Genomic DNA, 16,052 nt, shown 5'->3' on the forward strand with positions numbered 1-16,052 from the left:
AAATCCTTCAGGTCCCACAAATGCTTTGGTTTTCCAACATTTTTGTATATTTGAATAATTTCCAACAATGACTGTATGATTTTGAGATCCATATTTTCACACTGAGGACAACTGAGGGATTCATATGCAACTATTACAGAAGGTTCAAACGCTTACTGATGCTCCAGTGTACTGTTTAGTACTGCAGAAGAAAACAAAAGTTAAATCTTCAAATTTAAAAAAAAAAAACATTGTTCTTCTTAATGCATGTTTTTTTCCTTCTGGAACATCAGTAAGCATTTGAACCTTGTGTAATAGTTGCATATGAGTCTCTCAGTTGTCCTCAGTGTGAAAAGATGCATCTCAAAATCATAGTCATTGTTGGAAAGGGTTCAAAAACACAAAAATGCTGGAAAACATTATAATTAATTTAGAGTGAAAACCGTGGCTTTGTGGTGCTATCAAAACATTGCTCTGTTAAATTAAAAATTTCTAGAGCAACAATGTTTCAGGCAATAGCATGAGTTTAGGGTGGAACTATCTAATTACAGGGACTAATACTACTAATTTTCAATAATAAATCAAAAAAATATATTGAAAAAAAAACTCAGAAGCCTTGCCTATTAAACGATGGTCACGTCTGCTTTAATGTTAAAAATGAGGTGGATAATTATTCTGCAGTTCTATCTTTAACTCCTTCACAAATACTGCTTGTGTAAAAACAGTGTAATTGTATGAGAAGTTCAGACTTGTGTTGGACACTGGTCCAGTTCTTGGGTGAGGGAACAAATCTAATTAGTGCTGGTAAATCAAGGGGAGGTTAACAGACTGGGTTTGACTTTAAGATAGCTTAAAACCAGATGGTGCATTTAATGCGAAGACAATAAACTAGTTGAGTTGTTTAACCTATTTAACCTTTGTTTCAAAGTTCTCTGGTCAATGTATACTTTTATACAACAGTTATTTCTGGTTCTCGAATCTGATTAGCTAAGAGTAGTGCAATATTTAAGCGTTATCGAAACTGCAACCGCTTCACCGTTTGTATCACTCCATTTGCGGTATTTCTCATGGCGAGAGCCATTGCGGACGCCCAAATCCTCTACAAATTGTGTGTCTCAGAATGTAATTTTGTAAGTGATAATGTACTTGTTTAGCCTGCAAATATGCAGTTTGTTAATAAAAATAACGTCTATTTGAAAATTTGCTTTGACGTTTTCAGAGATTTGAGCTCCAGGGCATTAGCGGTTGTTCAGTGCTCATGAACCCGCTGAGAGCAGCCTTACATCGGCCAGATCTTCTGAAATTTTGGCTCTGATATACAGTCATATTGCACTGCTACTTGAGTGATATTGCTCATTTATTGTATGGAAAGGAGTGGCATTAACAGTCTACTAAACTGAACCCCTTATGTTTTGTAAAAGACAGTTGGAAAGGACGTGAGAGTGAGGGGGACAAGCATTTCATTTTTGTGTAAACTTACAGTTAGATAGTTCATCCAAGAATGAAAATTCTGTCATCATTTAGACATTTACCCAAACCTATAAGATTGTCATTCATCTTCGAAACACAAATGAAGATATTTTTAATATAGTCTCAAAAATTTCTGTCCCTACGTTGAAAGTCTAGGTAACCAAAACTGACGTTTTCAAAATTCATTGTAAAATCTAATGATTTAATCTAATTCTTCTATGGACATAATCGCTTTACACACTGTGATAAAAATGTTTAATTTAGACTTTTATTCACATACTGTATCAATGCCCATACATAGAAAGCATCAAATTTGATAAACGGAGGTTCAAATGTGCTTTCTCACCATGCACAACAAATCTCATTAGCTTGTTTTAAAAAAATACCAGAAGATGAACAAAAGTCTTAGATGTTTGGAACAACATTACAGTGGAAAACTGATAGCATAATTTTCATTTTTGGGTAGACTATTCCTTTAACAACAGCAGTCAGTGCCTCTACATATCTACTATTATGTGTCAACAAACCATATAAAAACATATAATTTCCTTTTGTCTGGCCTTTTGTCAGGCCTTTCTTCATACAAATTTCTGTATCATTCAAACTCTCTTTCCTACTGTCCCCTACTGAGACCCTCTCAATTTTCTCGCTCTCGCCGTCTAAATCCTTCCCTCCGCTATCCCGGCACACTTATTTACCAATGCTTTCTGCTCCTAAAACCCTCAATTCTCCCAGTGTGAGTTAGTGTGTGCTATAAGCATGCATTTACCCATAAACCCCAGCTCCCAGGGCACTTCCTTCTCGGCTTATTACCGGCGCTACACTGCAGAGAACGAGCAAGAACGAGCCACTGCCTTTCAAACAATAACCCATCATTACCCACCAATCACCATCAGCCCAGCCATCCCTGTCATTGCCGCCCAGGGTCCACGGGGGGCGGAGCCGAACATGACTGACAAGTATGGTTGAAAACAACTCCCTGCTATGATTGTGGCTAAATGTCTTTGCGTGAGAGTGGGGTTGGACGCATGAATGTGACTTTTCAGGGTGGCTGGAGCGGTCCCTCTGTTGAGCATCACGTCGATGCGTTTTTCCCCTTTGGTAACAGACATGAAAAAAGGACAGCGGTGTGAGCCAGAGGTGCCCTAGGCCTGCACAAAGCCCGGATTTAGCTGAGCTCCTGTAAACCGCTTCGTTGACTTGGCAAATCTGGCCCGCTCTGACAGCGGTTAAAGCAGCATGAAGCCAGGGTTGAAAACAAACAAACCGGGGAGAAAAGATAATCGCTGGTGTTTTGTGATGTACCTGCCAGTACAGATTGCTGATTGTAGATCCAAAAGCCTTTGAGTCTTCAGAAACGAGCATTTGACCCAATTGCGTTACCTACATGAGTCATGCAAACAAGAATTTAAACTGTTGTTATTTAACAGCTCCGTTCCAAAATCTAGTGAGCTGCCTACTTAGGCAGCATTTTAGGGAGCAACATTATGCTACTTTATACAACAGTTCTTTCTGGTCCTCGAATCTGATTGGCTGGTAGGAGTGTGATATTAGAGTGATATCAGAACTCCAACAGCCATTTCACAGTTTGTAAACGTATCGCAAATACAGTATCATTTTATAAATATTACTGTTTTTGTGTCAAATAATGTAGTTTTAAGAGGTTTCAGGTGAAAATGTAAATGTTTATAGCTCAAATATGCAGTTTGTTAATATTTGAAAATGTGCGTCAACGTTTTCAGACATGAGCTCCAGATCCACAGCAGCCATTCTGCACTCATGAACCCGCAGAAGAGTGCCTCACCTTGGTCAGATCTTCTGTAATTTAGAACTGGCTCTAATGTCTCTATAGTGGTTAAACATGAGATAGAATTAGTTATGGGTAGATCTAACAGTCTTTGGTCTCATTAATCTATTATTTGTTCCAGAGAAGATAGTTTTGGCAAAAATGTTTAGGTAAATTCAACGCTGTATATCAAAGCACTGCCTTTGTACTTTTGACTGAATTGCCTAACAACTTTTATGATGACTGTTGTTGTTTACTAAATATTAATATTATGGATTTAGCTTTGCTCCTGTAAACCACTTTGTTGACTTGGCAAATCTGGCCCGCTCTGACAGCGGTTAAAGCAGCATGAAGCCAGGGTTGAAAACAAACAAACCGGGAAGAAAAGATAATCAATAATTGTTTTGTGATGTACCTGCCAGTACAGATTGCTGATTGTAGATCCAAAAGCCTTTGAGTTATCAGAAACGAGCACTTGACCCAATTGCGTTACCTACATGAATCATGCAAACAAGAATTTAAACTATTGTTTTTAAACAGCTCCGTTCCAAAATCTAGTGAGCTGCCTACTTAGGCAGCATTTTAGGGAGCAACATTATGCTACTTTATACAACAGTCCTTTTTGGTCCTTGAATCTGTTTGGCTGATAGGAGTGCGATATTAGAGTGATATCAGAACTCCAACAGCCATTTCACAGTTTGTAAACGTATCGCAAATACAGTATAATTTTATAAATATTACTGTTTTTGTGTCAAAGTTTTAAGAGGTTTCAGGTGAAAATGTACATGTTTATAGCTCAAATATGCAGTTTGTTAATAAAGATAACGTCTATTTGAAAATTTGCGTCAACGTTTTCAGACATCATCAGCGGTCGTTCTGCACTCATGAACCTGCCCAAGAGTGCCTAACCTTGGCCAGATCTTCTGTAATTTACCGCTGACTCGTTATGGGTAAATCTAACAGTAGTCTTTGGTCTCATCAATCTATTATTTGTCCCAGGGAAGATAGTTTTGTCAAAAAATGTTTATGTAAATTCAATGCTGTATATTAAAGCACTGCCTTTGTACTTTTGACTGAATTGCCTAACAACTTGTATGATGGCTGTTGTTGTTGTTTACTAAATATTAATATTATGGATTTAGCTTAGCTCCTGTAAACCGCCTCGTTGACTTGGAAAATGTGCCCACGGGTGCACAAATATGCATTAGGTCATGCTTAATTAAGGCACAGATAATCACAAGCTAATGTTTAATTCATGAACTATACCATTTAACAATTACTACATCAGCAATTAATGAACATTCTATATGATTCATTGATTAAGTAATCAATAAATTGTTATTAGTTAAATGTGTCATAATGTATTAATTCCCTAATAACTTATTTTATTAACTAATGGTGTAAGTTCATGTTAGTTACCACAGTGCTCAAAGTTATGTACTTCAACTTCCAGTTATCGGCTTTAATTTATCATTAGCTAATGATTTGCAAAGATATCATTATGTTATGCCTTTACTTGTTGAGGCACTGAACTATTAACTAATTGTTAAGTAATATAGTTATAGTTAATGATTAATTAAAGCAGACAACTGGAAGTTGTAATGCATGGCTTCAACCCATTGTGGTAATCAACACATGAATTTACACTATTAGTTAAAATAAGTTATTAGGGAATTAATACATTATGACACATTTAACTAATAACAATTGATTGATTACTTAATCTATGAATCATATAGAATGATAATTTATTGCTAATGCAATAATTACTAATAAATTGTTTGATTCTTACCGATAAATCTATTATTTGTTCCAGAGAAGATAGTTTTGGCAAAAATGTTTGTGCAAATTCAATGCTGTATATCAAAGCACTGCCTTTGTACTTTTGACTGAATTGCCTAACAACTTTTATGATGGCTGTTCTTGTTGTTGTTTACTAAATGTTATTATTCAATAAATAATATTTATATAAATAGTAGTATTTAATAATAGTCTTTAGTATTGAGACCTGGTGTGTGTTCGTGATGGTGATTTTAGTTACATTGCTCCGCCATTAGATGGCGATAAAAGACTGTTTTTATGAGTGAGCAGTAAAGACTTTTACTTTGAAAAGTTAACGCTATAAATGTTATTTTTAGTTTTATCAACAGATTTTCACCCATACCCAAAATCACCCTTAACAGATGAAAGGATATTAATGTTACGACAAAGATAATGCTTTCCTCAGCAGATATTCAAACTAATGTTTATTAGTTTGATGCCTATAGCCTAATCACAGCATGCCAATATACAGCCATATCTCACGACTACTTGTGTGATATTGCTTATGTATGTTGTAAAAAAAATCCACTAAAAGAAGATATTTTGTAGAGTGTGGGTTAGGACACATTGTTAACACAGTTTAGCAATATGTTAACTGTGAGTTTCTGCCAATGAAGAGCACCTCAGATCAGTCAGTTTTAGTCAGGATGCTGCCTTGGAAGGTATTGAGACACTTGGTTTTGAACAGAGATAGCAAAGCTAATGCCTGACCTCCTTTTAGAGGTGTTATATAAGAATGCATACTAATCCTTAGGTGGTTTAGGCTTTTCTTTATATGTTAAAACCCTAAATAGCTGTTAACCAATGCCTAGATAAATTAAGAGGGTTTATCCGGCATTTTTCACATTTGCAGTGTAAGTGAGCGGCTTTACTCAGCCTCTTGAAACTGCTGAGCTGTTGCTAAATCTCACACTCCAGACGCTCTGTTGAATTAATATGATTGAGAGTGTAGTCGACTCTAACAGCATAACAAACATCCCAAGCCTCCCGGAAACCAGCATCTCCTCCCTAACTCACATAATCAATCCAAAATCTCCTGGGAATTTTCTAACCTTTACTACACACACACACACAAAAAGAAACACACTGAATTATATAACATTTCACGTGGGAACTCTCTCTAACTGCAATTTGTGTGACGTACATAATACTTGCTGTACACATGCGCCGCATTACTTTTCTTCTACAACCACCAAAAATAAATAAATAAACTTTTTGGATTTGCACTATGGTAGAAAATGGCAATGATTCAGTACAATGGTACATGTACACAAAGGTAATGTTTAAAAACAATATGGATGTACAAACAGCTAAATAGTTTAACTAAACTAAATTGGAGTAATATTTATTATTTTATTATTATTTTTATTATTATTATTATTATTATTAATTATTATTATTTTAATATGTATTTATTTATTTTTTTATTTTATTTTATTTTTTTTATTTTGCAAATTTGCATTTTATCTTATTTAAAAAAAACAAAAAAAAAAACAATAAGAACAAATTATGCCAAACAAAATGTATGATATTTAAACTAAATTAATTAATTCCTCGGAAAATAATTATATATACTATAATTCTATACTACTGTATATTTTTTTTTATGTATTTAAAACAAATTAATAAATAGGACCAAAAAAACATTAATATTTTAATATTAAATACTACTATTAATAATATAAGATTATTCTAGTTTATAACATTAAAATTAAGATTAATAGTATGTTTAGGATTGTTGGTTATCTAAAAAATAATAGACTTGAATGAATGACTGATGTCACAAAACAAATCTTTTTGAAACAACTATTATATTATATATCTGTCTCTTTAAATCATGACTTGAAAAATCAATGAAAAATCAATGTACTAAAGGCTACGGTTTGCTTTAAAATCAACTGTTCGATCAAAGCTCGACACGTCTTGCATAATAGCAATACTACTTAACATCCCAGGCTTGCTGACATAATCTCAGACTGCTCGTGTCACCCTTGAGTAATTTGAAGATCTAATAATAGGGCAAAAATCATTTAATTTCAATAGCCATTGAGGAGGATGTGAAAAGCCCTGTGCCGTATCTGACATTGATTTATCGCTCCGCAGATTTCACGTCATATTCAGGATATCATGCAAGGATGTTTGCATTTCCATCTGAAAGGGAGGAATAATCGTCTCCCTTAACAGGTGTTATCCAGCATGCCTGGAGACTTTAGCATCTATTGTAAGCCTGTATTGTTGCAGTGGAGGGCAGGTGCAGGTAAGCACAATGCAAGCGCTCTTTTTTACCATCACAACAGGAAACTGAATTAAGCTATAACTGCACACTGTCAACACTGGATGCAGGCCACGCTAGATCACAATAAAGGCCTCTAAACAGCAGCTGGGATGAGCGAGCTGATATAGAGAAAAATCACAATGTTTGCACAGTCCTAAAGCAAACACAATTTTAATCAAAATCTTGAAGTCCAAAACTAGTTTGGTGCTAGTTTTCATCTGCAATAATATCATAAATGCAAGCTGAAGTACTCAATATTATTGAGTACTGTATATATGTGAGTACATATATGAAACCTATTAGAATGCAGTTAAAATGCCCCTATAGTTACAAGTAACATCACACAAGAAACAGTGCCGTTTTCCTCAATATTAGCCAACCAGGTCTCATGACGAAAATGTAACTGTGGGAACGTTTTCACGAGACACGAAATACAAACCAATAAGTACATACCACTGCAGTTTCCAACATAAATGTCCACTGAGAAATGTCCACTGATGGTATGTTTTATGTGACGTTGGTTTTGTAGGTGCAGTTCTGACTTGAAATGTCCGTTGAGTGGAGCTATAACTCCTGCACTACACCTAAATCTACTCCATAATATGAACAAAAGCTAATGTGACTTAAAAACACAATCGCAAGCATGTCCTTTTAGCTTGTTTTTCGGTCTCTCATCTTTCAGCTCTTTCATTGTGAGTCATGTTTTTCACGGGATTAGTACCCAAGGATTCTGCATCCTAAGTCCAATTTTGTGCCGGCTAAGCTACCAAGCAAGCTTGTTGCATCCGGAAAGTGAAACATATGGATCTGTAATCATAAATGTGTATGAAAATGATTACAAATGCTCATTGTTTTACCACCTCGAGTGTTCATTTCTGTTGGAAACTGCAGTGTCTCGCAAAAATTATCATAGAGGTACATTTTCGTCATGAGATCTTGAGATCACTTTAAAACACAATATTAGCTTTTTTTGCGCCAACAAAAAAGGTTCCAAACCAAGCCAGAGCAGAACATCTGTGCATCTCAGAGCAACACTTCAGTGTTTAGTTCCTGAATTAATCTGTTTTTGAACGAATCATTTGGAAGCCCATTCCTACCACTGAAGAAAAAATACAAACAGCTTTTTCCTCAGAATTGCACGCTATAAACTCGCAATTGTAAGTAATAAAGTCATAATTGCATGACAGAAACATGCTATTTCAAGAAAAAGTCAGAACTGTGACATACTAACTTGCAATTGTGAGAGAAAAAGTCAGAGTTGTGAGATATAAACTCAAAATTGTAAGAAAATAGTATTTTTTATCAGACTTGGACTTTAACTTGCAATTGCAAGTTCATATCTGAAACATATGGAGCTGTAATCATAACTGTGTATGAAAATGATTACAAATGCTCGCTGTTTTACCGTCTTGAGTGTTGGAAACCGCAGCATCTCGCGAAAACGTTCCCACAGGTACATTTCCATCATGAGATCATGAGATCGATGATTCCGCCAACAAAAAAAGATTCCAAACTGAGCCAAAGCAGAACATTTGTGCATCTCAGAGCAAGACTTCAGTGTTTCGTTCCTAAATGAATCTTTTTTTAACAAATCATTTGAGTGAGTGATTCAATGATCCAATCGTAAAGACAGTCGCTTGCTTTGTTTCTAAATGAATCAGCCATTTCCAGTGCCACCTACTGGCAGTTTTAGTGTCATATTTATTCATCCATATATTTTCCCACCACTGAAGAAAAAATACAAACAGCTAACTGCAACTTTTTATCTCACAATTCTGACCTTTTTTTTGCCATTCTGACTTTTTACTTAGTTGCATGTTATGAACTCACAACTGCGAGTAATAAAGTCATAATTGCATGACAGAAACATGCAATTCCGAGAAAAAATCTGAATTGTGGGATTTCAACTCGAAATACTAAGAAATAAAGTCAGAATTGTGAGATATAAACTCAAAATTTAAAATATTGTTTCCATTAGAACTGGGCTTTAACTTGCAATTGCATGTTTAAATCTCACAATTCAGACATTTTTTCTTACAATTGCAATTCTGACTTTGAACAATCTGACAATTGAAATTGTGACTTTATTTCCCACAATTCTGACTTTTTATCTAGCAATTGCAAGTTTATATCCCAGAATTCTGAGGGGAAAAGTCTGAATTGCAAGATAAAAAGCAATTGTTATTATTTATTTATTTTTATTCTTACATAGGCTTCCATATAAACCAGCCAGGGTACCAGCACAAAAACACACTTAACAAAACATTCTTTTAGAAAATCCCAATAAATATTGAGATATCATTTTTGGCAATATCACAAACATCTAGTTTGTTCACTATTCTCATATCAGCAAGTCATGACAAGAAGTCAACATGACGGCATTGCTTGTTTTTTGGGTATAAAAATAATAAATAAAACGTTTAGGGGGAAAAACACCCTTACAAATGTAAATGCCCCTGAAAATGAATCGCAGATGGAAAATATTATGCATCCAGACACTTCACTTGATGTAAATACCTGCAAAAACAAATAGCTCACTTGGGCTTGTTGCGATATTGATCTAAACGTTTCTGAACAATCATTTGAAAATGAACCCTATAGAAAGTATGAAAGGACATGGAATAATATCGGTTCAATATCTGTATATTTTTTGTCAATATTGCAAACCCCTAGTTGGTGCACTATTCCTGCACAATATCAGCAAAGTGGGTGATATCATGACGAGAAGTTAACATGACGCCGTTGCTTGTTTTTGGGGGTATAAAATCAGTGTGATACTGACAGACCTGAAGCAATACTGGGATATTTATTTTCATGTTCTGTTCGAGTTTGTAGCTGCTTATTCCTGTCATCCTGTCAAAAACAACTGCGATACTCAACACATGTTCCTTTTTCTGCTGACAAACCGTTTCATGTAGCTTCAGCTTTCTTTACTTTGGTATTCTCAATGGAAATAGGAAACAGAAAAACAGATACGTATATAAAGTTGGCCATGTGTCATTAAAATTCAACAAGGTGTTCAGCGGGTTTACCAATCGGCTGGCTCGACAGAAATGAATTACACTCTGAGCGTCACAGAGAAATTAGAACAGCAGGTTTAGTGTGTCTTTGTGCCTCTTTTAGAACAAAAAAGGGCTTTCCCTTCTTCTCTGTTTGTCTCTGACCTCTCGTAGTCCCTCTCTCTCTGTGCTGCACTCTCCACGTTCTATTATTTTTCACTTTGAAACTGTCTTTTCTGCCGTCGAGGGAATCGGAGACCTTGAGATGTTCTCCTAAGCCGGCTCTTAACTCAAGAGACAGGAAGATGTGTGGAACTTACCCCATTCTTTGGGTAGGCGACCCACCCCAGGTCACCAATTACAGAGCGAGAGTCCAGCAAGTTCACTGCGGGAGAACGAGAAACGAGGACAAATCAATGAGCTGGAGTTGTAAAAGCGATACAGGAAGAGCATTTATATGCACATTAGATGTTATTTATCACAATATAATCAATATAGTTTGTTTTTATAGACTTCCGTAGTGCTTTATTTTACAGTGCTACGTTATGCAATTAAATTATGCGATTTACAAGCAACTATCCGCAAACCAAATGTTAACTATATAGTAAGTACATGCTGTTAATTAATATACATAGTACTTACAATGTTATTACACTGTAATAATGGCATCAAAAATAATGTGCAAACTAGCTTTCTGTACACACATTGTACACCCATTCTTCAACATTTTTTAAAGAAATGTACTTAAATTATAATTATTATCACAAGCATTGTCCTTTATCACAGTATAATCTATAGTTCAGCATTATCGCATTAGATTTTAAACTTTTTTGTTCTTTACTAACAGTATTCATATTGAGTCTATTTGTTTTCATAAGCATTCATATGTAAAGTATATACATGCACATATTAATATAATGCAAATAGATTTTAAATGTCATGCCATTAAACATATATAATGTCTTTTATAAAAAAAAGTAGAATAAAATGACTGCATGAATTACATGAATGCAAAAATATATGGCTGTTAAAGGAAGGATGCATGTTTGTAAAAATGTTTTAGATGCTGTCGAGTTGTTAATATATGGCCCTGGACCACAAAACCAGTCTTAAGTAGCACGGGTATATTTGTAGCAATAGCCAAAAATGCATTGTATGGGTCAAAATTATCGATTTTTCTTTTATGGCAAATCATTAGGGTATTAAGTAAAGATCATGTTCCATGGAGATTTTTTTGTAAATTTCCTACTGTAAATATATATTAAAACTTAATTTTTGATTAGTAATATGCATTGTTAAGAACTTAATTTGGAGAACTTTAAAGATGATTTTCTCAATATTTTGAATTTTTTGCACCCTCAGATTCCAGATTTTGAAATAATTGTATATCGGCCAATTATTTCAGCTTTTAGATAATTTATATTAGTTTTTAAGAATTGGCACTTATGTCACATATTTTAAAAAAGGCCAAAATGAATGAGGACTTGCAATGCAATGCAATAAAATACAACGAAATGCAATGCAATGCAATGCAATGCAATAAAATAAAATACCCTTATATATGTAAATGCCCCTGAAAATCAATCCCATACAGAAGAAACTATGTATCCAGACACTTCACATGTGAATGCCTGCAAAAACAAATGAGCTCATGTTGGCTTGCTGTGATATTGATCTAAATGTTTCTGAACAGTGCGTACAATCATTTGAAAACATACCCTATAGAAAGTATGAAAGAACATGGATTAATATCTGTTGTATAATCTTTGCCCTTGGTTAAATTGAGTGCACATTCTATGTGAGATGTCTATTAAACAACGCAGTCTTTCTAGATTATCGTGGCTGTATTTGATACCCACAGTAGGTCACAGGTTATTTTTTATCTGCTGGAACCTTTTACGAATGAGTACCGCCACAGCTAATTAGATGACCTTTACATTCACAGTCCGATCAGGGCTGAATTTTAATTTGACCTTGCGTTGATCAAAGGTTGTGTGGCGAGACTGTTTAGCATGTGTGAGATGACTCACAATAGCAATATCATTTCTGGCATCAAAACAAAAGCTAGTGACTAAGGAACCAACACAAATGTCACAACACTGCTAAAAAAAAAAGATGCAAAAGGGTAAAGATTAGTTCATCAAACTTAGGATTGTCTTTTCACTCCATGCACTAATAAACAAGACTAACAACTGGATGTGAATGATGGTTATTGATCTTAAACGTTATGTAACATCAAAAACAGAACAAACATTCAGATAAGAAAAAACACAAATACACTTAAATTTAATTCACTTGTGTCCTATTTAAGTTACATCTAAATGTGTTTCTTTTGACAGACATTGATGTGCATTGTCCTACTTAAGCTGAAAAATATCCTGGGGAGAATCACATAAATCTAATTAGCAAGAAGAAATACAGTTCTGAACTAGATAAAAGAGAGGATATGTCCATCCTTAGGCAAATGCAAATGCGAAAGAGGTGCAATATTTCGAAATCTAACTTTCGGAGGGAAAAATACTGAAATACTGACATTTCAAAACTGAAAAAAGAAAACATTTGTGTATGGCCGATTAGTATATGGCAGGACATTTAAAGCCGTTGCCTTGGTTTGGAGTACTCAAGGTTAAACTGTCCAAACGTAACAATGACAAAAATTGTTCATGTTCATTTGAAAGTGCATTTCCCTACAGATTACAGTTCACTGCAGGTCTCAGCTTCAGAATCGACAGGTTTGTTCGAATTCTACCAGACTTGCCGCTATTGTGATTTTGGAGTGGCCGTTGTCCTTGCGCATCTGCTGGGCCATTGTGCCAGTCTGTGTAGGCACCCGAGCGCCCTCCCCCATCCTGCTCTCATTTTTATTGTGCCATCATCAGCGCACAATCAATCAACTCATCCCCACACTTGTCATTGCACTATCCATATGCTGACTTCTGCTCATTAGAATATTTACATATTCTAGAGTCTGCACACTTCAGCCCGAGTGATAAATGGCAACACATCAATTTTACTCCCAGATAATTTGTTGACATTTCCCATGGTAACACCGGGTGAAATCTTTTTTGTACACTACTTAAAACGTCTAGTAACTTGAAAGGGTTTCATAGGAATACACTTTTGTATCTTGGGAAATAAAGCTGTAAAATATGGAATATGATTTGTAGTCGGTGCCTGCTGCGCTCTGACCACTACAAAGCAAATTTAGGGAACTTTGATGAAGCCATGTCTGTGTTTCCTTTGTCTTTACGCCTCTAATGCAAATGCTCCATCCCACGTGTACACATCTGCTATCACATAAAAAAGATGTCATTTTTTTACAGTGTGGTCCAATGCAACAGATATATATTTAGTTATCAGATATTTTTAACATTTTAGAAACTTCATCCATCATACATCTTTGTCTTGTAGAAATCATATCATAGGCATTCATTTTCAACTATCGTTTAATATCTGTCTTTAAAGAAAATGCTACAACAGGTCTTTAATAGACGGTTGAATCCACATTGATAACTCTTGTAAAGCTTGACGGTTGAGCTTCACTGAACAGTGATTGAATGGATGTTCTTACTGAACAATACAATTCATAAAATCTTTAAAGACTCCCATTGAACATGTTCAAAGGCGATGAAGCGATTCACAATATCCTTTATGCATTCACATTTTCAGTCAGTGTGCAATGGTGAACTGAGGTGTTTAAAAACCACCTGGCTGGGAGATTGGTAAACTGTAATCACCGATGTCCAGGAACTTCTGGTCCATTAAACAGTCTGGAGTAAAATCATTGTTGGCTTTAGAGATGATATATTACATAATGTCTCACACATGACATGACATTTCACGCTTAGAGATCGTTTTTGTACGGATAAATACGTTGTATACCACAAAAGACATATAAAACAGCTTCTGGAGAAGATCTGATGGGTTTTTGATGATACTTTCCCATGTGTATATTGTGAAAACTGTACACGGTTTTATTGAAATCAAAGGGTTTCATAGTCTAATGCTATATAAGAACCTTATTTGAAGTTCTACAAACAACTTTTTACAAATATGTTCTGGTAATTTAAAAAAACACCATCGCGATAATACAGAAAACTCAGAAACAAACGAACGAATCGGATGAACCTTTGATTTAACATCGAGAACTTTTGATCTAATGTCCAAACAACCACATAGCAAGAACCTTATGGCGCCTAAAACGGTTTTGATCAGAAGAGCGTTCTTTCCTCAATCTTTATTTCCAGAACTGTATGGAATCCAGTGACTGTCAACCATCAATCCGTGCAAATAGCACCGTTCCCACATCCCGCGTCTTACCTTCATTACTGGGAATGCAGAAAGTGCAGAACGCGCCGAGGCTGAAGACGCAAATCCAGGCGATGTAACTCCACCGTGAACGCATACTCATCGACTGAAGAAATGTGTCAAACGAACGAATGTACCGGACTCACATCAGCACCGACACGATCCGGAGAGAGTTGCGGAGGACATGAGGAGCGCGGAACCTAGGTACGCAGGAATAAAAGCACATTTGAGCTGAGAGCAGCGGCGCGCGCGTTGCGGTGAGTGTTGAAGCGCTCCGGTTTGAGACTCACGGAGCTGTCAGACACCCACACAGCCGACAGCATGAGGAGGAGGAGGAGTAAACGATTACAGCTCTCCAATAGACATCAATGACTGCTCATGACACGAGACTCATCCAGACTAATGAAGGTGTAAGTCAGACGAATCATGCTTATTGTATCAGTCGTATGATATATTGATTGTGTTCGACTGATATTACACTGTAATTTCCCTAATGCGATTAATGAAGCAACACTTTCTATCAAGCCTGTATGACATATGCTGTATAGTTCCATACAATATGTATGTATTAAGGTAAAGGTGATAGACTCAGTAGCACTGTATATCATTTACAAACATTGCAGTATTGATTACATAATCTTATTATGTTCAATATTAAATTATTTAAATTGATTATTAAATAATCTTAATCCATTATAAATTTACAAAATCCAACAAATTGTAATTACATGATATAATCATAATACATAAAAGATCGATCTATCTGCCCAATCTATCAGTTCATCCGTGCATGTTTCTATCAATTTATCTATATATTTATCAATCGATTGATCTATTCAATTCAAGTTTATTTGTATAGCACTTTTCATGATACAAATCGTTGCAAAGCAGCTTTACAGAAAATTTAAGTTTCCACAATATATTTAGTAGTAGCTTATAAGTGGCGACTATGTCAAGTTAATGTTCATATGGCAGAAATGTACAGTAAAAATCAGTTACTTAATGACATGTAATCAAATCTATCCATCAATTAATTTATCAATTTATTCATCTGTCTATCCATCCATCTATCCATTGATCTATCAATCTATCCATCCATCCATCCTTCTACCGTTTGCTTTATTGATCTATCAATCCATCACCCATCACCCTTCCTTCTTTCAATCTGTCTATCCATCCATTTATTGATCTATCAATCTCTCCATCCATTAATCTGTCTATTTATCCATCCATACGTCTATCCATCTATCGATTGATCTATTTATCTATCAATCTATCATCCATCCATATATCCTTCTATCGCTTGATCTATTGATCTATCAGTCTAACCATTCATCCATTTATTGATCTATCAATCATTCCATCCATCCATCCATCCATCCATCCATCTATCCCTCTATCAACTGTCCGTCTA

At 35.4% G+C, this 16,052-nt stretch overlaps 1 protein-coding gene across 1 annotated transcript in view; it reads right to left on the reverse strand.

Annotated features, from left to right (window-relative positions):
- LOC141298999 (ephrin type-A receptor 5-like) overlaps nt 1-14,902 on the reverse strand; it is a 33,870-nt gene extending 18,968 nt beyond the window's left edge. Inside the window, exons 1-2 of the mRNA XM_073829282.1 lie at nt 14,651-14,902; nt 10,651-10,715 (exon numbers count right to left, since the gene is read on the reverse strand). Coding sequence (XP_073685383.1) covers nt 10,651-10,715; nt 14,651-14,741 — 156 coding nt within the window. The 5' untranslated portion in view covers nt 14,742-14,902. The remainder of the gene's footprint in view (nt 1-10,650; nt 10,716-14,650) is intronic.
- Nucleotides 14,903-16,052: the final 1,150 nt, after the last annotated feature.

Source organism: Garra rufa, chromosome 23, assembly GCF_049309525.1.
Source record: "Garra rufa chromosome 23, GarRuf1.0, whole genome shotgun sequence".
NCBI lineage: Eukaryota > Metazoa > Chordata > Actinopteri > Cypriniformes > Cyprinidae > Garra > Garra rufa.